Source organism: Coregonus clupeaformis, unplaced genomic scaffold, assembly GCF_020615455.1.
Source record: "Coregonus clupeaformis isolate EN_2021a unplaced genomic scaffold, ASM2061545v1 scaf0088, whole genome shotgun sequence".
Lineage (NCBI taxonomy): Eukaryota > Metazoa > Chordata > Actinopteri > Salmoniformes > Salmonidae > Coregonus > Coregonus clupeaformis.
The window spans coordinates 554,786-576,196 of record NW_025533543.1 but is presented as its reverse complement, the minus strand read 5'-3'; the positions used below and the strand labels follow the sequence as shown (position 1 = coordinate 576,196).

At 40.8% G+C, this 21,411-nt stretch overlaps 1 protein-coding gene across 1 annotated transcript; it reads right to left on the bottom strand.

Annotated features, from left to right (window-relative positions):
- Positions 1–1,303: 1,303 nt before the first annotated feature.
- LOC121574007 (trans-Golgi network integral membrane protein TGN38) lies at positions 1,304–20,921 on the bottom strand. Its single transcript, XM_041886510.2, has 3 exons — positions 20,776–20,921; positions 7,236–8,104; positions 1,304–2,954 (listed from the first exon to the last, which is right to left on the bottom strand). The coding sequence occupies exons 1-3, from the start codon at positions 20,891–20,893 to the stop codon at positions 2,820–2,822; spliced, it is 1,122 nt and encodes a 373-aa protein (XP_041742444.1). The 5' UTR covers positions 20,894–20,921; the 3' UTR covers positions 1,304–2,819.
- Between the last annotated feature and the right edge of the window lie 490 nt (positions 20,922–21,411).

Here is a 21,411-nt window from a genome sequence, read left to right as displayed (position 1 = left end):
TATGTAATTAAAATAAGCCCATAAAATAATAATAATAATATAATATGCCATTTAGCAGACGCTTTTATCCAAAGCATACATTTTTACGTATGGGTGGTCCCGGGGATCGAACCTACTACCCTGGCATTACAAGCGCCGTGCTCTACCAGCTGAGCTACAGAGGACCACATACAGGCTTCATAACTCTTAAAGGTCATGTTAACTGACTGATATGTCATAGAACAATACATTTAAGATCTCCTAAGCCTGTGTTAACCGCATACATTATTTTCGGTATTTATCCCAAAACCCCATTCTTTCCCCATTCATTTCCCCCATAAAAAAGGCTGAACGAACCAGTTTCATTTCCATTTTTTAGGACTACAAACTGGCGAGCTCTATATGCCCAATATCAGCCTGCATCAACCATCCTGCATAACCTTGACATCCCATTTGTTTTCAATATCACAGATTTGTTAGTCATTTACATTCATATTTACATCATTTAGCAGACGCTCTTATCCAGAGTGACTTACATTTACCAACTATCTTGTGCATTCATGTAGCAATAGAATATTTGGTTTCAATTCAATTGACAGTGCTGGGGGTTCATGAAATCAACCATGTAAATACATAAGTACGTTCTACTTGCTTACACGGTTAATAATTTGCCTACCCTGTGCATGCCAAGTTTTAGGATGATGGAATAACCATTCAAGCTAAAACAGTCTTGAATCTAGCTGGAAGTGCCTTTCTGAATGTTCTCAAATGTGGTTGAGCTGCTGTTCACTTGTCTGATCACCGCTGACTTGTAGGTCTCTACTGCCATCCAAGGGTGATATGACTAACTGCAGCCTTACCTGTAATCCAGGCCCTTTGGTATGTGCCTCCTTCAAGAACACCCCACAAGACCCATCTCATATCAACCTCTCTTAAGAATACCATCATCAACAGACAGCTTATAATGCAGAACCACCATGCAAGTTCAAAATGCTATTGACACTGCTTAGGATTCAGGATTACTCACTGGGGTGCTTGGATGGACCCATGAACAAGGATATGACTTAGAGCTAAGTGTATTGCTGTCATCATCCAAAACAATTAGCAATGGAATGATTGAGTGGTTAGAGTAGATTCATGTGGTCACGACAGAATCATTTCCAAGGACATGCATTCATAAAAAGCATTCAATACTCATGATGAACAGTTGTTTGATGACTCTTAAAACCTGGTGTGGACGTTATATTAATTTACACTAAACAGACTAAACAGATTTTTCCAAATGTATTTCTTAGAAAATGAAGCATTAGCAAGAGACTAAAAAAAGGGTCCCCAAATACAATTGTACTTTATTGTCAAACGATTGTACAATCTCTACAGTTGATTGCAAAAGCAGTGTCCATCCACCAAAGGCTATATGAAAGCTACACAATATACTTCCTTTTCCATGCATGACAAAACTTCCCTGCCATGCTTTAGCTATTGTCGTGACACCAGAGTGCTCACAACTCCTACCACCTATTTACAATGCTTGAGCCTGGTCCCAGATCTATTTGTGCTCTTGCCAACTCCATTGCTCATTGTCAAGCCAAACATGACAATGAGTGACAAGGAAGTTGCATGATACACAACAGACTGGCACTCAGGTTACAATGCTTTTCCTCTGTCCTGAAAAGACAGCTGGAAAAGTATTGGGGATCGATAAGTGCATGAGAAATGATTGATTCTGGATTCTCGTCACAGGATATGGCATTAGAATTGAAGGCTCGTTAAGGTAATGATGAGTGAGTGACGGTGGTCATCATCGTTTCCTCTAGACTGAGGTGGCATCCCAAATGTTACCATATATATATATATATATATATATATATATATAGTGCACTACTTAATGAATACGCATTCGTCGCCAGATAGAGACCTGTGTTGAAGTAGTGCTTTACATCCACATTAGGCTGAAGAGTGCAAACGTCCTACAGAAAGAGAGTGCTCTGATTCGAAGTCATTGAGAAACTAATTGAGAAATCTCAGTGAGGAATCTTTACCTTCCATCTGTGAGACTTCATCGAAGTCATAAAAACAAATACCAAAAAATGGCCCAGCGCTGGGATTACTGCATAGCACAATCTGGGCAACGTGTTAATAAGCAGAACAGTCAGGGGAATTACTGCCGCCATATCACAATGTGGTGGGCCCTATCGTGTCAAAAGTCCTGACTTGTCTAATGGATTTAGGGTAAGAAATAACCACAAGTTCTGAACATAAATCTATATTGTGTAGTACGCTACATACGTACAATATTAACTTTTACAACTGCAAATGCTTTGTACTGCAAATGCTTTGTGGATTGAGGGCTTTGAGGCTAACCACTACAAATATCCTTCATTCATTGCAGGGCAGATTAGTGACTAGCAAGTAAAGTACAGTATCATTGGATATATTCATCTTGGTATTGATTGACAATATTTACATTCCAATTTTCTGAGTGTGTAATCTGCAATCAGCACAAACAATATTTTAAGTGTAGGACAGTAAGGCTTAAACATGGTGAAAACTTATTTCATATAGACCAGTATAGGCCACCCAAATAAATCAAATACTAAATCATAATAATTCAAAACTAGGACTATGGTTAACAAAACAGAAAATACTATTTCCAGCATACGTGGGCAAACATTGAAAACGTGTATCGATTACAGAGTGGTAGTACCATCAAACTCCCTCTTACCCAGGTTTGTCCTGAAGCAAGAAAAAGTGGGGCAAGCTTGTGGGCAAGTGAGCGTTTCAACAATGCAGCTGGAAACAGGTTTGTTTAGTTCAGTCCTTTCAACTTCCTTCTCTGCTCAGAAGATGTAATCTTGAGTCATCTTGAGGGAAGGCATGGCCTCGTTGACATTTTGGTCCAGCCGATGGTACTCCACATTGTTGCGAGAGCACAGGCCGTCTCTCCAGCGCCGACTCTGGGCTAGGAGGAGGATCTGGAGAGAGGGGACAGTGGATATTCAAGTTGACCTTTACCCTTTTTATTGGTGACCCCGGCCGTCCAGACCCAGTATTCATAAAGCGTCTCAGAGTAGTAGTGCTGATCTAGGATCAGGTCCACACTGTCCATGTAATTCTATTCATCAAGATCTAAAAGGCAAAGCTGATTCTAAATCAGCATTCTTACTCAGACGCTTGATACATACGGACCCAAAAGTAACTAAAATAAGCGTAATCAGGATGATATTCAAAGGAACACAAAAAGGGCAATGAATGGGGATTGCCCACGCTAACAATGTAGCTAGGCTACCTATCAGGGAAGTAAATGGTCTCTCAATAGCCTAACTGCAAAAGTTACCCCCAACTCAATATGTATTTCTGTGTATTTAATCAGAATATTTAAGATTACTAAAGTTCATATTTAAGTTAGAGCAGGGATGGGCAACTTTGATGGGGGTGGGGCTCACGAAGATTCTGGCTCGCAGGTCTGTGTACCCACATATTCAGTTAGAGCGGCCCTAGCCTTTTGGGGGCCCTAAGTGAAATGTTGTTTTAAAGTAAGTTTGCTGCAATTACACACATTTTGCCATGGGTGGAGAGAAGATTTTGCAATTTTATAACTCATTTCATGTAATTGTACTAATTTTCCCATGGGGCGGAGATCATTTTTTTCAGTTTTACAGCTAATTTCCTGCAATTGTACACATTTTGCCATAGGGTGGATAGAGAAATGTTTGCAGTTTTTAATATGATATCTGAATGAGTGTGACTAACAAAATCAATGGGGGCCCCCTGGTCTGTAATTTAACCATGCTTACGCTTAAGTGTAGATAGCAGGCTAGACTAACTTAAAAATAAAAATAAATGTTAGCTGGCATGGGCTAATTCAGTGACTGTCAGTGGCTGACATAAGAGAAAAAAATTCAGCAAATTTCTAAATTGCACCTTGTGTATTGTCCTATTCTCTCTCTCAACAGTAAGTTGAGACCTTGACCAAGTCCCTCCCACCCCAAATTATCATGATTTTTGTTGTAAATGGATCTGCGGGCCTACAAAAGGGGGGCCCTGACAGTTGCCCATCCCTGATTTAGTGATCAAAACAATATTTAGCATATTTTGAGTTTCTGTAATACACTAAATGTTCAGTGTTCCATTTGTAACACTCAAGGTGCCGGTTGATGGTCACTAGACTTGTTATGGACTATTCTCATATCTGTTGATAGTGGTTGACGCCAGACTGGATATATAAGGACCAAGGACACACTGATTATTCACTGTTGTATTGATGACATTCTATGAAAACTGTGATTCTGTAGCAGCTGACAAAGACACTGCCTTTTGTTTGGACTTCCTACTAGCCTCTCGGACTGGTGTTTGGAGAACATGTGGTGCTGTCTGATTAGTAAGATATAAAAGGACCTGTCTACAAGAGGCCAGTTAGACATTTTCTCTGCTTCAGTACTGGATGGTGTCTCCCTGTTGCAACTTGTAATAAACCGGATTGATTTCTGATTGACTTTATCTGCGACTGCTCTTCTCTTTTGTTCACCAGGAAATTCCTATTACAGTGTGTGTATACACTGAGTGTACAAAACATTAGGAACACCTGCTCTTTTCATGACAGCCTGACCAGGTGAAAGCTATGAGCCCTTATTGATGTCACCTGTTAAATCCACTTAAATTAGTGTAGATGAAGGGGAGGAGACAGGTTAAATAAGTATTTTTAAGCGTTGAGACAATTGAAACATGGATTGTGTATGTGTGCCATTCAGAGGGTGAATGGGAAAGGCAAAAGATTTAAGTGCCTTTTAACGGGGTATGGTAGTAGGTGCCAGGCGCACCGGTTTGTGTCAAGAACTGCAACGCTGCTGGGTCTTTCACGCTCAACAGTTTCCGTGTGTATCAAGAATGGTCCACCACCCAAAGGACATCCAGCCAACTTGGCAACTGTGGGAAGCATTGGAGTCAACATGGGCCAGCATCCCTGTGGAACACTTTCGACACCTTGTAGTCCATGCCTCAATGAATTGAGGCTGTTCTGAGGGCAAAAGGGGGTGCAACAAATTAGTTGTTCTACAAACATTGGGCTATATGTTTTGATTCTTCATACATTGTAAGGCTGCATGATGCGACTAATGATGATTTGAAAAACGTCGCTTGAAAGACATGAGCTCTGCTTTGTTTTTTACGCAGGCTGTACACACTTCATCAGTCTCTCATTCACAATTTGACAAGCACTTGATAATGCCTCGAATTTCACAGTGGCATCCCCTTTGTGTGGCCGTTATACACCCTAAATAAATCCATATCTTTTGCGGCCAGTGGCCGTTGTGCCCTTGGCCCGGAGTGCTGCGTTGTGCCCTTCTCCCCGAGTGCTGCGCGCTCCGAAGCACCTCTCACTCACATGGCTCTCCATCACGTGATCGGGTCTTTCTCACAGGCTACAAGTGAAGACAGACACATCATGGAAGCAACTGTGCGCGTCCTTATCCAATTCCGAGGTGCATATTAAAGATATTGGAAAAACTGTCCACATTTTATTTTCGTCAGCCAACAAGACGAGTGGGCCAAACTAATAGCAAAAGCACTAGCCTATGTCAATCTACTATCCCCCATGGTACAAAAGTTGACCTACTCTATTCTGTACGAGAAATAAATATTCCAAACATAGTCTGGGACAGTTGTTGGATGCGACAGATCCCAAATTAATACAACCACTAGCATAAAAAAAACATTTTTACACAATGTGGCTGACGCAACAGATCAGAACGTTTAGCTTTAAATGTTGATAAACTATTAGGCTATTTTTTCACATTATAAGCACAGCAATGCGCACATGGCAGTAGGCTATAAGCACGAATGATGCATTAGCGAGAAAACACCATTATCAAAAGTCACCGCAAATGCAATTATGAATGTAATGCTTTTATTATAAAGGTGCATCTTTATGGTGAAAATTATCTTCCCCAAACTTGAAACTCACGTGCTGCTTATGTATGCCAGTTAGGCTCTACACCCCTTGTAAAGCAGATTAATGTGCTTCATTTTAACAAGTTATTTGGCCACTTTAGTTGTGATACAAACCTTATCAAAACATATAGGCCTATGGGCTAGGCTACATGAGGTGTGCGACTATGATTAGAAAAAGTAGCAAAAAAAGGCATTGTTTCTTGCCTTATGCTGGGCATCATTCACAAGTGATAATATATAATTCACAAGTGATAAGCTAATATTGTCACCATCAGACTATTCTTGATTTAATCTTGGCTTTACATATACTAAATAATATATGTGTGAAATTTGTTTTGATTTAGAATAGACCATTATCATGCACCTGTCTCGAAACGGGCAGCGGGAAAAAATACATGTCATCTATGCACTTAAATACCGAATGGAGGACGCTTTTCCTGTGGTTCATTTTCATGCCAGCCAGGTAGGCTATGCTCCTGTTGTAAAGATAAGCAATGTGCTTAATATTAGGAAAGTTGAGAAATAAATATAGTAGGCCTAGCCTATAGAAAGCTGATGGGATCCTCCTCTTTTTAATAGAGGCCATCACTCGGTTTTCTCACCCAATTGCATAGCCTATAGAAATGTTGTGCAACATGAGCTCATGGGCTCTCATGAAGTGTTTGATTAGATTTTCGACGTCATTTGCATTGATGTCAGAGTGATTAGAGGGACAATAGAGTGCTGAGTACCAGGTAGTTAGCAAGTTTGGAGAAGCCCAATTACCGTGACTAAACGGCCACGTCACGTGGAATTTGACTGCCTTCATGAACACCGGTATGGGGGCAATACGGTCACCGCAACAGTCCTAGGTGCAACTCAATATTATAGGAACGTGTTCCTAATGTTTTGTACACTCTGTGTATAACCTATGCCTCTAGTTTAAGAGCTAGCGAGAGGGGGAAGAGATCGGTGAGTTGTCAGGGGAGATGCATGAATTACAGTGAAATATCCACCAGAGTTTAGGCTACCCTTTTTCAATAAGTGGTTGCACAGATTTAGATAAAACACTCACATTAAAATGTAGGCCTAGTGTCATCATAACCACCCTTTGCTTCACTAAAATGTATTAACGACTGATAGGCTATAGACAGGTTGCATATATGTTTCTATTTAATGGTTGTAAATTTTATAGCCTAGGCCAGAGTTTCCCAACTCCTCGAGTACCCACAACAGTACACATTGTGTGTGTATATTGAAGGGGTTCGGTACAGCAGAAATCAAAGACTGTCTCGTATGGATTAATAAAGTATTCTTCCTCTGCTTACCTTCCTCTTGTTGTGGTAGGTGATGTATACAATGGCCACCAGGAAGGCCAGGATGACCAGGTGGAAGAAGAAGTGGGAGTCCTCGTCCTGGGTGGTGTAGATGTTGGTGTCCTTCATACGTACGTCTATCTTCCCAACAATCTTTGCGTCCACCATGTCGTCGTCCTTCTCCTCCTTTAATTCTTTGCCGCCAAAGTTCTGGTTCTGGTCCAGAGGGGGGTCATAGTTGTCATCATCATCATCAACGTCTCCCTCATTTTCTCTGTCGTACAGGTCTGTCTGTGTCTGGGCCTCCTGGGTGTTGACAGGCCCTAGATTGTCCTCTTGCTCATCCTCTGTAGGGTACATGGGGCCGACAAGCTTGGTGTTGGAGGCAGGGCTTGGTTTCTCCAGGGTGGGCTTGGCAGGCTCTGGGGCTTTGACTGTGGTGGTGGTGGTGGTGGCTGGAGCTGCAGCCATGGTAGGGGCAGCATCAGCATCTGAATCTGAATCTGAATCAGCGGGTCTGGGAGGTAGTTCTTCAGGAGTCAGTCCTGCTTCATTATTCAATTTGGTTTTGTTCTTGTCTGCAGTGGATTCAGCTATAACCTCCACTTTGGTGTCTGGTGCATCATCATGTGCTGTTACACCATCGATAGGTGTATCCTTGATAGGTGTATCCTTGATAGGTGTGGTAGCGCCCTCATAGGATGTAGCAGCAGCGTCCTTTGCGTCTTCTGTTACAGCCTTAATGACTGTTGTATCAGGTGTTGTAGCTTTGTCACTGGTTACGGTGTCTGCTTTGCCGTCTGTTGTACCATTGCTGATGGCTGTTTCTGCATCCTTGCTGGTTGGTGTCAAAGGCAAGGAGGGTTCTGAACCAACAACGTCTGAAAATTAGAGAAGTAGGAATTGAAAACAAACAGTCACCGCATTCATTTGAACATATGTTCACATTCCACACTTTGCAAAACAAGCCATGGGGTTTAACCGTTTTGTAGTCTACAGGGGATTTGAAAATAAGCGTGGTGAAATCTTTAGTGGAAAAATTTAGCCAAGTGATATAGCCTAGGCCTAATCATCAAATTGTACATGATACACACATCTTATTCTACATCTGACCTATAAAATCACTTTGAATTTTTTTGTGTTCTATAAAAATAAAATAGTAGGTTCTCTTTGCCCTCTGAATAGGGTGTCCAATCAAAAATGCATATAAATAATATGTTAATTGTGTACCATTAGTCCAAACCTCATGTCTATCATAATCCGTTAACAAGTTACTGGAGTTTTTACCCTTGTAAGATGGCCAAAATTATGGCCAGAGAAAAAAAGTGGTAAAAAAATTAATAAAGATTCCAGAAATGTGCATCCCGTCAGCTAGGCGGGATTCTGTGCAAGAATTAAGGTTACTTGCTACCTGACAGGCTCACTTTCCCGTTGAACTCATCTTTCTTCTCCAATCCGCAGGACATAAAACAATATAGAGGTATGATGGGATATTGATTTTGAGACATGACATGTAGTATTTTCATATTTTAGTATACACTTTTCATATTAAATTGAAATTCCTGTTCTTTTTAGAAGATTTCTCAAAAACAAGCGTATCTCTCTGAAATGTCAACTGAGCATATACCAAGCTTTTTATTTTCAAAGCCTATTGCATTCAATTCAGCTCGTGTCATGCTAATTTAGCTTTTGCGATCCGCAGAAACAACTTTGAAGACGACGAACACAAAATGTAAAAACCTAAAAAGTTGTTATGAGAAACCTACACCGCGATGTCAACAGAGCTCGGTGCTTATTATCGGATGTACAGTGGGGAAAAAAAGTATTTAGTCAGCCACCAATTGTGCAAGTTCTCCCACTTAAAAAGATGAGAGAGGCCTGTAATTTTCATCATAGGTACACGTCAACTATGACAGACAAAATGAGAAAAAAAAATCCAGAAAATCACATTGTGGGATTTTTTATGAATTTATTTGCAAATTATGGTGGAAAGTAAGTATTTGGTCAATAACAAAAGTTTCTCAATACTTTGTTATATACCCTTTGTTGGCAATGACACAGGTCAAACGTTTTCTGTAAATCTTCACAAGGTTTTCACACACTGTTGCTGGTATTTTGGCCCATTCCTCCATGCAGATCTCCTCTAGAGCAGTGATGTTTTGGGGCTGTCGCTGGGCAACACAGACTTTCAACTCCCTCCAAAGATTTTCTATGGGGTTGAGATCTGGAGACTGGCTAGGCCACTCCAGGACCTTGAAATGCTTCTTACGAAGCCACTCCTTCGTTGCCCGGGCGGTGTGTTTGGGATCATTGTCATGCTGAAAGACCCAGCCACGTTTCATCTTCAATGCCCTTGCTGATGGAAGGAGGTTTTCACTCAAAATCTCACGATACATGGCCCCATTCATTCTTTCCTTTACACGGATCAGTCGTCCTGGTCCCTTTGCAGAAAAACAGCCCCAAAGCATGATGTTTCCACCCCCATGCTTCACAGTAGGTATGGTGTTCTTTGGATGCAACTCAGCATTCTTTGTCCTCCAAACACAACGAGTTGAGTTTTTACCAAAAAGTTATATTTTGGTTTCATCTGACCATATGACATTCTCCCAATCCTCTTCTGGATCATCCAAATGCACTCTAGCAAACTTCAGACGGGCCTGGACATGTACTGGCTTAAGCAGGGGGACACGTCTGTCACTGCAGGATTTGAGTCCCTGGCGGCGTAGTGTGTTACTGATGGTAGGCTTTGTTACTTTGGTCCCAGCTCTCTGCAGGTCATTCACTAGGTCCCCCCCGTGTGGTTCTGGGATTTTCGCTCACCGTTCTTGTGATCATTTTGACCCCACGGGGTGAGATCTTGCGTGGAGCCCCAGATCGAGGGAGATTATCAGTGGTCTTGTATGTCTTCCATTTCCTAATAATTGCTCCCACAGTTGATTTCTTCAAACCAAGCTGCTTACCTATTGCAGATTCAGTCTTCCCAGCCTGGTGCAGGTCTACAATTTTGTTTCTGGTCTCCTTTGACAGCTCTTTGGTCTTGGCCATAGTGGAGTTTGGAGTGTGACTGTTTGAGGTTGTGGACAGGTGTCTTTTATACTGATAACAAGTTCAAACAGATGCCATTAATACAGGTAACGAGTGGAGGACAGAGGAGCCTCTTAAAGAAGAAGTTACAGGTCTGTGAGAGCCAGAAATCTTGCTTGTTTGTAGGTGACCAAATACTTATTTTCCACCATAATTTGCAAATAAATTCATAAAAAATCCTACAATGTGATTTTCTGGATTTTTTTTCCTCATTTTGTCTGGCATAGTTGACGTGTACCTATGATGAAAATTACAGGCCTCTCTCATCTTGTTAAGTGGGAGAACTTGCACAATTGGTGGCTGACTAAATACTTTTTTTCCCCACTGTATTAGGTTACGAAATCGGACTTTTTGGATATAATGTTAATGATATGTTAGAAAAAGACCCCACTGAACGATTCAGAACATGAATAATCATATTTGTCTTAGTAAAATTTATTTTATAACATAAGGAAGTGAAATTTCATCACCAAAGCGCGTTTTCACCCACTCTGGGCAGAGTGGGTGGACACCCTACTCTGAGTTTATCAGCATACACTTCTCACTGTAGAAATGTGCAGTGTACTGTACAGTCAATATCAGCTTAAGTCATATGCATTCTGTAACTGTACAAAATGTTCAGTCAGGCATCCAATGAGAGGGATGTTTGTTCTAGCTCCTTCCATCTCATGCTTTTGGCCGGTCCTCTTAAATCAATGACACGATTCAACCAGAGAGTCAACATGATTTTATACTCATGGGACTTATAGGCGTCGGCCAAGCTGTGGGTTAATATGGGCGGGGAAACTCTGAGGAATTGAGGCCAAGTTAGCAGTCGCCACAAAGAATTGGAGAATTCCTTCCTGGAAGCTACTGCCAGAATCAACATTGAATAAAAAGAGGCATGGCCGTCAGAAGATGTTTACATGTCTGGGCTGCATCATTATCGTGGGTGAAAAGAGCCAATAACATGTTGTGATACCAACGCCTGACTCACGTCTGCGTGAGATGTTTACATGTCTGGGCTGCATCATTATCGTGGGTGAAAAGAGCCAATAACATGTTGTGATACCAACGCCTGACTCACGTCTGCGTGAGATGTTTACATGTCTGGGCTGCATCATTATCGTGGGTGAAAAGAGCCAATAACATGTTGTGATACCAACGCCTGACTCACGTCTGCGTGACACCTGCGTCTTAAAAAAATAGAAGAGCTATACTGTTAATCTGCAGGCTATTATAATACAGTAAGCCTCTCAACTGCAGGAGGGTGTACTCATACAATTTTGATTAGATTAGATTTATTTTAGGTTCAAAAGAAGCATGTCTTCCTCTTATATGGTAGGCCTACTGCGGGCAACTGTATCTTATATTCCGCAGTTTGTTAAATTTTTGGCACCATTGCGTTTGATGTAAAGACCATGGCAATTACGCACTCCAATAGTAATTATATGCAACATGCATCAATCCACTCTAGGCCTAACAATGCATGTATCATCATCATCATCATCATTCTAGCCTATATATAGTGGGGGAAAAAAGTATTTAGTCAGCCACCAATTGTGCAAGTTCTCCCACTTAAAAAGATGAGAGGCCTGTAATTTTCACCATAGGTACACGTCAACTATGACAGACAAATTGAGAATTTCTTTTCCAGAAAATCACATTGTAGGATTTTTTATGAATTTATTTGCAAATTATGGTGGAAAATAAGTATTTGGTCACCTACAAACAAGCAAGATTTCTGGCTCTCACAGACCTGTAATTTCTTCTTTAAGAGGCTCCTCTGTCCTCCACTCAATACCTGTATTAATGGCACCTGTTTGAACTTGTTATCAGTATAAAAGACAAACAATCATAAATACATTCATTTATATTGACATCCTAAAAAATGGCACTATTCACTGCACTTTTCCCTAACCTTAAAAATCTACCATATTCATTTCACATTAAAACAATCTATTCATTGCACATCATACCTATCATTCAAATAAATACACCTGCCCAGCAGTAGGGGGCACAAAGGGCAGTGGAGTGGTTTCTCTTACTAAGACAACCTTGTCCAAATGAAAACCTTTGCCTGCTTTTTAAAGCTATTTCTAGTTTTTCTTTGCTTGATCGCCAAGGGGAGGCTATTCAATAGACAAATGCCTGTATAGAAAAATTTGCTCCTCACAATACTGTTTACGCTTGGGATTTAAAAGGCATAACACTAGCTCTGGTATTGTAACTGTGTTGGTTATAGACCATATCAATGTGTTTTTTCATATAACCTGGGGCACGATCATTTAAGATGTCAAACATATGATTAAGTTTAAGTTGGTCCACTCTGGACTCCAAAGCCAACAAGCCCACCTCCCAGAACTCCTGTACCCCTATGTGGGTCCTAGGGGGGACATTCAGCATATACCTGATAACATTATTTTGCATGACCTGCATTCTCTTTTTCAGCTTTTTTGATAGTCCACTATACCAAGAAGAACAGGCATAATCAAAATGACACTGAATTAAGGTTGAGATAAGCAGTTTCTTAACTTTGATGCTAAAATATCTAGTGTTACAATATAAACATTTCAATTTGTTCACCATTTTAGAAATAATTTTAGCAGCAATCAGGTCTCCAGTAAGGGATTGATCTAGGGACACACCAAGATAAGTTACTTGTTTTAGATTCAATCTCCTTGCCTGCACGGTTTACCTTTATCTTGTCCTAATCAATCTACGTTTTGTTCCAAACAAAATCGATTTTGTTTTTCCCAAATGTAGTGACAATTTGTTGTCAGTCAACCAATCTCTAACTAAATGCAATTCCTTACTCAGGGTCTCCTCTATGTAAACTGTATCCTTCCCTGATCCCAGTATGGCTGAGTCAGCAGCATAAAGCAGGAGTTTGCACTTTACTGTATCTGGCATATCATTAACATGTATAAGAAATAAAAGGCCCTGAAATCTCACTTTCCTGCTTGATGTGGTCAAAAAGGTGGATAAGGCAAGTATCAGTGGAATGAGCTGTTCTAAAGCCAGATTGGAGTTCATAAAGAAGTTTGGGCTTGAGAAGGTATCCTTCAAGCTGATTAAAAACAAATCTCTTAACAACTTTGGATGAGGTGCTGAGGATCGACACAGGCCTGTAGTTTCCCACATTTGTTTTACTGCTCTTCTTGTGGAGCGGAACCACCCGGGCTGTTTTGAGATCATTGGTAAATGTACCACTACTAATAGAAAGGTTTACAATATGCATTATCATTTTAGCAGTGACACAAGCACTATCCTTTATGAATCTTGCAGGAAGGTTATCCAGCCCAGTTGTTGTTTCTGCTCATTAAGCACAGTAGATTGGAAACTTTGTCCTCTGTTACCATGCACAGCTCAAACAAATAATTTGTGATACCTTTGCTATGGTAAAAGTTCGTAATGAAAGACTGGCCATAGTGTCCAGAGCAGGTTGGTAACTTCTTAACCAGAGATGATCTTGGAAGTGATCCATTTCCCTGACCGCTGTTTGATTCGAATTTGTTTAAAAATCAGAACCAGAGAGTTGAGTGCACACAGAAATAGATCTTTAAAAAGATACCAAGCTTGATCAACATCATCACAGTTTAGTACGAGACCAATCCAAAACTCCAAGTACTTCTACAAAACGTTCCTTTGAATATTGTTTCATAGACCGTACGTTCATGTAGTTATTACCTGGCTCAAGTAGCATTTTGGATTTCTTACAGGTACAGTAGGTTACCATATGATCACTAAAACCAATACTTAAGACTCCTGACAGACGTTCTCTTGGTCTGATACAATAATCATTTTCAAAGTTGATTTACTGTCAATACACACCCGGGTTGGCTCAACAATCAGTTCTTTAAGTCCAAATAACTGATTAAAGTTATACAGGGCATTTTCTAGTGTACTTTTCTTGGGTGATAACTGCACATTTGTATTATAATCGCCAAGCAGAATATATTCCCTATCAGCAAATACATTGTGATCACAGCAATTCAATTCAAGTAAATCATAGCAATTATTCTGCTTAGGAGGCCAATAGCACACACAAACAAGTACAGGACGACATTTAGTAAGAAGTATATCTACCCATGCAGCCTCAAGACCATCCATTTTCAGATCTGAACGTGGGTTAAAATGCACATAATTCCTAGTAAAAACACACACACGGCCACCGTTTCGGTTTCGGTTGCTATAACCCGGTAGCTCAACCTCATGGTCCTCAATTGACCCATTGGAATATAAGGTATGGGGAATGATAAAGAGCCTGTAGGATTATAGAAAAAGCAGTTGGGAAATGAATGTTTGAGTTTCAAATACTAAATGTTCAGTGAATGTGAGTATATTTAGGTGGTTTAAATTATTAACTTTCCTAATAACCTAAAATTTAACGGTGCCAAAATCTTACAAATCAATTCATTATTCTACTAACTATGAGTGTGAGTCATGTTTTCCATAATGTGCGTTTCATGCACATACAGTACCAGTCAAACGTTTGGACACACCTACTCATTCCAGGGTTTTTCTTTATTTTTACTATTTTCTGCATTGTATAATAATAGTGAAGACATCAAAACTATGAAATAACACATATGGAATCATGTAGTAATCCCAAAAAAATATTTTATGCTTGAGATGCCTTGATGACCGCTTTGCACACTCTTGGCATTCTTGTTGGCTGCTTTTCCTTCACTCTGCCGTCCGACTCATCCCAAGCCATCTCAATTGGGTTGAGGTCAGGGGATTGTGGAGGCCAGGTCATCTGTCGCAGCACTCCATCACTCTCCTTCTTGGTAAAATAGCCCTTACACAGCCTGGAGGTGTGTTGGGTCATTGTCTTGTTGAAAAACAAATGATAGTCCCACTAAGCCCAAACCAGACGGGATGGCGTATCGTTGCAGAATGCTGTGGTAGCCATGCTGGTTAAGTGTGCCTTGAATTCTAAATAAATCACAGACAGCGTCACTAGCAAAGCACCCCCACACCATAACACCTCCTCCTCCATGCTTTACGGTGGGAACTACACATGCGGAAATCATCCGTTCACCCACACCACGTCTCACAAAGACACGGCGGTTGGAACCAAAAATCTCATATTTCCACCGGTCTAATGTCCATTGTTCGTGTTTCTTGGCCCAAGCAGGTCTCTTCTTCTTATTGGTGTCCTTTAGTAGTGGTTTCTTTGCAGCAATTCGACCATGAAGGCCTGATTCACACAGTCCCCTCTGAACAGTTGATGTTGAGATGTATCTGTTACTTGAACTCTGTGAAGCATTTATTTGGGCTGCAATTTCTGAGGCTGGTAACTCTAATGAACGTATTCTCTGCAGCAGAGTTAACTCTGGGTCTTCCTTTCCTGTGGCGGTCCTCATGAGAGCCAGTTTCATCATAGCGCTTGATGGTTTTTGCGACTGCATTTGAAGAAACTTTCAAAGTTCTTGAACTTTTCCGGATTGACTGACCTTCATGTCTTAAAGTAATGATGGAATGTCATTTCGCTTTGCTTATTTGAGCTGTTCTTGCCATAATATGGACTTAGCCCTATTTGGTAAAAGACCATCTTCTGTATACCCCCCCTAACTTGTCACAACACAACGGATTGGCTCAAAAGCATTAAGAAGGAAAGAAATTCCACAAATTAACTTTTAAGAAGGCACACCTGTTAATTGAAATGCATTCCAGGTGACTACCTCATGAAGCTGGTTGAGAGAATGCCAAGAGTGTGAAAAGCTGTCATCAAGGCAAAGGCTGGCTATTTGAAGAATCTCAAATATAAAATATATTTTGATTTGTTTAACACTTTTTTGGTTACTACATGATTCCATAAGTGTTAATTCATAGTTTTGATTTCTTCACTATTATTCAACAATGTAAAAAATAGTAAAAATAAATAAAAACCCTTGAATGAGTAGGTGTGTCCAAACTTTTGACTGGTACAGTATATATAATGTATCTTTCGTCTCTCTGCGTTTCGTAATTTTCCTGCAATTCGCAAGAGGCTGAATGCATCTCACATGAGAAAGCATCCGAGCAAGCGAAACAGCGCCCCTCTGTCTCTCTACGTGTAGGCCATTATCTGATGCTGTCTGGTCCAAATGAGTATGACATTGTTGCCGCCCGTAGCGTTGAAGGCAAGGGAAGCCAGCGAGCATCTGGCCTCCCTTGACAAGATAAGTATACAAACATTAGCCAATCAGCATTGAGCTAAACTGAGTGAGCTCAACTGTGAATGGTCCTGGCATACCAAAAAAAAGTGTCAAGGGAAGCCAGTTTGGATTTGGCGTCACTCCTATCTAATCCCATTGACAGCATACGTCATTGACATAAAAACTTGAATTGTTGCATCTCGTTGTGTTGTTGTCCTCAGGTGGCTAGCTAGCTAGCTAGCTAAAGTTGGTCCTTTCCTAAATTAGCCATGGATGGAGATAGGGATTTGGACTTGTGGTTTTACTTAATTCTCCGTACTGGCCAACGATTATAACGGCGATTCTGATCCAACCATAAATTCATACATTGTTGTGGCCCTGGCCTGAGAGGATGGAAGTTCAATATGTAGCTAGATGTAGAAGGCTAATGTTAAGTAGCTAACGTTGCCCATGAATGGAAGTTAGGTTAGTGAGCAAGCATTTTAGCCAGGTAGCCTAGGACAACAAAAAATAAAAGCGTGTACTGTATGACAGAGTGATACACCGTTTCGTCAACATGAAAGAGAGGAGGATGGCATTGGCATTTCTCTACAAGTAGGGTGAGTCAACATGTTTTTCTACTTGCACGAACGCATGCACACGCACGCACACATAAATCAGAGCCATGGACAGCCACATCATATTTAGCTTATGTTGATTGAACTAAATGGTTTTTGATATATTTTAGTTGTCACTGTATTAGACTAAGCAGAGGTGATTTGATGATGTTGAAATGTTGAAGTTGAAATGGTGCTGGAATAGTGGCAGCAGCTCCTGTTTTCTTTGCGACTCGCGGTAACTCTCTGTGGTTCTAAATCAATACTTGTTTAGTGGTCCAAAAATGTCGGAAACATTAACTTACATGACCATTTATCCTGCCACTGTGTCTTCTTATTGTCTCAGCCGTTAGGCCTATATATCACGGTCGCAAGGCATATGAATTAACAGGTTATAGAGCAAACAATGCAATTATCACAACACATAGGTTGTAATATGGGAGGGGGTTTGCTTCCCCAGTGATTTTACCCACGCACCGCTACTGATAATAATGTGGCCAGTCGCTTCACTTTTAAAATGTATTTCCTTTTATGTGTGGCATAAACACAACCAGTCACAAAGTTTTAATCTGATTAGGCTAGTTCAAAAGTCTCATGTAGGCTACCTGCGCACGTTCTTCCAAAATATACTGAACAAAAATATAAAACGCAACATGTAAAGTGCTGGTCCCATGTTTCATGAGCTGAAATAAAATATCCTAGAAATTTGCCATACGCACAAAAAGCGTATTTCTCTACAATTTTGTGCACAAATGTTTATATCCCTCTTAGTGCGCATTTCTCCTTTGCCAAGATAATCCATCCACCTGACAGGTGTGGCATATCAAGAAGCTGATTAAACAGCATGATCATTACACAGATGCACCTTGTGCTGGGGAAAATAAAAGGCCACTAAGATGTGCAGTTGTGTCACACAACACAATGCCACAGATGTCTCAAGTTGAGGGAGCGTGCAATTGGCGTGCTGACTGCAGGAATGTCCACCAGAACTGTTGCCAAAGAACTGAATGTTCAATTCTCTACCATAAGCCGTTTCCAACGTCTTTATAGAGAATTTGACAGTACGTCCAACTGGCCTCACAACCTTAGACCACGTGTAACCACGCAAGCGCAGGATCTCCACATCCGGCTTCTTCACCTGTAGGATCGTCTGAGACCAGCCACCCGGACAGCTGATGAAACTGAGGAGTATTTATGTCTTTAATAAAGCCCTTTTGTGGGGAAAAACTCATTCTGATTGGCTGGGCCTGGCCCCCTAGCGGGTGGGCCTATGCCCTCCCAGGCCGACCCATGGCTGCGCCCCTGCCCAGTCATGTGAAATCCATAGATTAGGGGCTAATTTATTTATTTCAATTAACTGATTTCCTTATATGAACTGTAACTCAGTAAAATCGTTGAAATTGTTGAATGTTGCGTTTATATTTTTGTTCAGTATATCATTCCAGCATCCAAACTGTGTAGATTGTGCTGTTGAAAACGCAAACCATGTTGAAGCGCCCGAAGTCTGTATGCTTTGCTTATTGGTTATGGTGCATTTGTACAGAAACCTGTTGGTGGAAAATTCGTTGCATATATTTCATATAACTATAAATATTGCATCAAAATGTTGAAAATCAGATTTCCACCTAGCAAGTAATTGTCTGCAGCCGGCTCTTTCGTATTATAGGTCTAATGAAACAGGCAGGGAGAGTTAGCTCATCCGTGGTGGTCTGCGAACCCTCAACCTTCTGGCCCGTAGCCCTGTGTGGCATCGACAGTGCCACAAAAGCATGCTGAAGTGAAAAAGTCAATATCCACGTTTATAAACATAGGGTCACTACAGTTATTGTTATTTGTGGTCTAAAAATGTTGAACTGTCCCTTAGGTGACTTGGTGAGAGGTATCAGTAGTTTCATTAGTTTAAACTTAATTACTGTTCGCAAAACAATGTTCATACAGGCTAGAACACTTTACAATGCAAGAAGATACAAGTAGATTGCAGCTTTGTAGGCTAACTTTCCTTGCTCTGCTAGCTGACAGCTAAAGCAAACATCAATTTGCAAATGTCAGAGAAACAGATTTTCATCCGTAGCCCCACGAAATCAGCCAAAACAAGCTCAATAACTCAATGCATGCACACACTCCTACTGAATATGCATTCACCTGTATTGTGAATAGGCCTAGGCTACATCTTGATTTACCCAGTTTATCAATAGACTAGAGCTTTACCATTCAAATAAATTCTTACCATTATGTTATGTCGTTAGATTGGTAAAAACAAAGCGAAATTGATTGTATGATTGATTCATTAATACTAAACATTGCTGTCTCTGAAAGATATTGACGTAAACATTTTCTAATGTAATGATATTGAACTCAAAAGATGCCCAACGATTGAACAGAGCAGTAGCTGAGTTTTTATGTCTGGATCAAGTGTCATTCTGTGCCTTTGGCTAATACGCCTTATTTTGCCGTGGTATCATTTTGGTATCGAGTATTGTGATACTTAACCTGGTATCGAAATACAAATTCTGGTATCGTGGTTCTGGTAACACTAGTACCTACATTGCAAACACTGCTCTCCAAACAGGTTAAACGCAGTAGGATGACACGTCGACAGATGGCCTCTTTCCGTAACTCAAGAAACTATGTGGGCAATCTCAGCAGCCGGCACACAGAAACAGTGAATGGGCTACTGTTGTGGCATCATGCAATGCTCCTAAAAGAGGAACAATGATCCTAAAAGAGGAACTCATAACAGTTCGGCTATAGCACAAAATGGACATGACTGGCATGAGACGATAACGGTAGAGTTGTAGTGTTGTAAAACAAAAATCTGCTCTGGTCTCGAAATATGATCCTTTTCCTCTTGTACTCAAGTCATTTTCAGAAGGCGATAAGGACATTGGAAAAGTATTCCCATGAAGACAAGCTTTATATCAATATCATATACAGCATTGTCAAGTAAAAAATGTTGATATTAAAATCATATACAGGCAGAAACATGTTTTTTATATATGTAGGCTTGTAATAAGGAAATAATTTTGTTGACATTTCCTTAGTTGGCCTCTGCTTAGAGAACAGCGTGTCCATTTCATTGACAGAATGCTTATTATTTCCGATACTTGGTGAGGGACACATGGCCTGACAGTCCCTTTCTCTCAGTCAAACCTGGAATTAGAGTCCAAGACCCCCACATAACTCGCTAACTGTAGCTGGCTTACTACCACCAAAGAGTTAGTATCTATAAAGTAGGTATTCTAACCATAGAGATCCTATTAAATTCCTATTCTAATAAGTAATTATATGATTATAAGACTAAATAATGTGCTACTAGTAAGCTAACGACCAAATTAATATTTTACTTTCACTTTGAAGACAAGCTAGCGAACCCTCTGTGTCTGGGATTGGAAACTGTAACGTTAGTTAGGTGATGATCAATGGGTCACTGATGACAGATTAGACGTTTAGGTCTGTAAAAGCCTAACCCTGACTTCTATTTCTGACAGAGATGGCTGCCATGCTCCCCATGCTCCCCATCTGACACCTTGGCAAGTCATTAGGCGGCAGCAATATACCTCAGTGGGCGGCACAGGAGGAGCTGGTCATTAGCTAGCTAGCTACCGTAACTAGGTGAAAGCTGAACGCAGAGATACTGGTTCAGGTGAAGGCGGGCTAACGTTCTAAACTACGTTAGCTCATCTAGCTGGCACTCAACATAAAACTAACCATAATTAATGGTAACTTCTTGGCGAATATTAAACATACCGTCTTTGCGTCCCAACGAAGCTGAAAAACAGTTGAGAGGAAACAGTTGTAACAAGATAAACACGGAAAATGCAGAGTGAATTTTCCAGCTACGTCTCATCTTCCTGCAAGTCGCCATCTTGTTTGTGAGTGATTATTGAGGGGCGTGGTGAAAAGCTGACGTGGAACAGATGACAACAGAAACTGAATGGTCCTTTGTATTTGACACCTGGGTGGGGACTGTCTGATCAGTTGGAAAGATAGCTTTATGTATACTGAACAAAAATATAAACGCAACATACAACAATTTCAACGATTTTACTGAGTTACAGTTCATATAAGGAAATCAGTCAATTGAAATAAATTCATTAGGCCCTAATCTATGGCTTTCACGACTGTGCAGGGGGGCAGCCACTGGTGAGCCAGGCCCAGCCAATCAGAATGAGCTTTTCCCCACGAAAGGGCATTATTACAGACAGAAATACTCCTATTTCATCAGCTGTCTGGTCTCAGACCATCCCCCAGGTGAAGAAACCGGATGTGGGTGTCCTTGGCTGACATGGTTACACGTGGTCTGCGGATGTGAGGTCGGTTGGACATACTGCCAAATTCTCTAAAACGACGTTGGAGGCGGCTTATGGTAGAGAAATTAACAGT

What these genes read in the sequence shown, in the direction of transcription:
- LOC121574007 (XM_041886510.2), bottom strand. Translation starts at nt 20,893, where the DNA reads ATGGCGACTTGCAGGAAGATGAGACGTAGCTGGAAAATTCACTCTGCA. An exon ending in TTCGTTGGGACGCAAAGACG is followed by an intron (nt 8,105 to 20,775) that starts GTATGTTTAATA and finishes TCTAATTTTCAG; the next exon opens with ACGTTGTTGGTTCAGAACCC. An exon ending in CCTACCACAACAAGAGGAAG is followed by an intron (nt 2,955 to 7,235) that starts GTAAGCAGAGGA and finishes CCCTCTCTCCAG; the next exon opens with ATCCTCCTCCTAGCCCAGAG.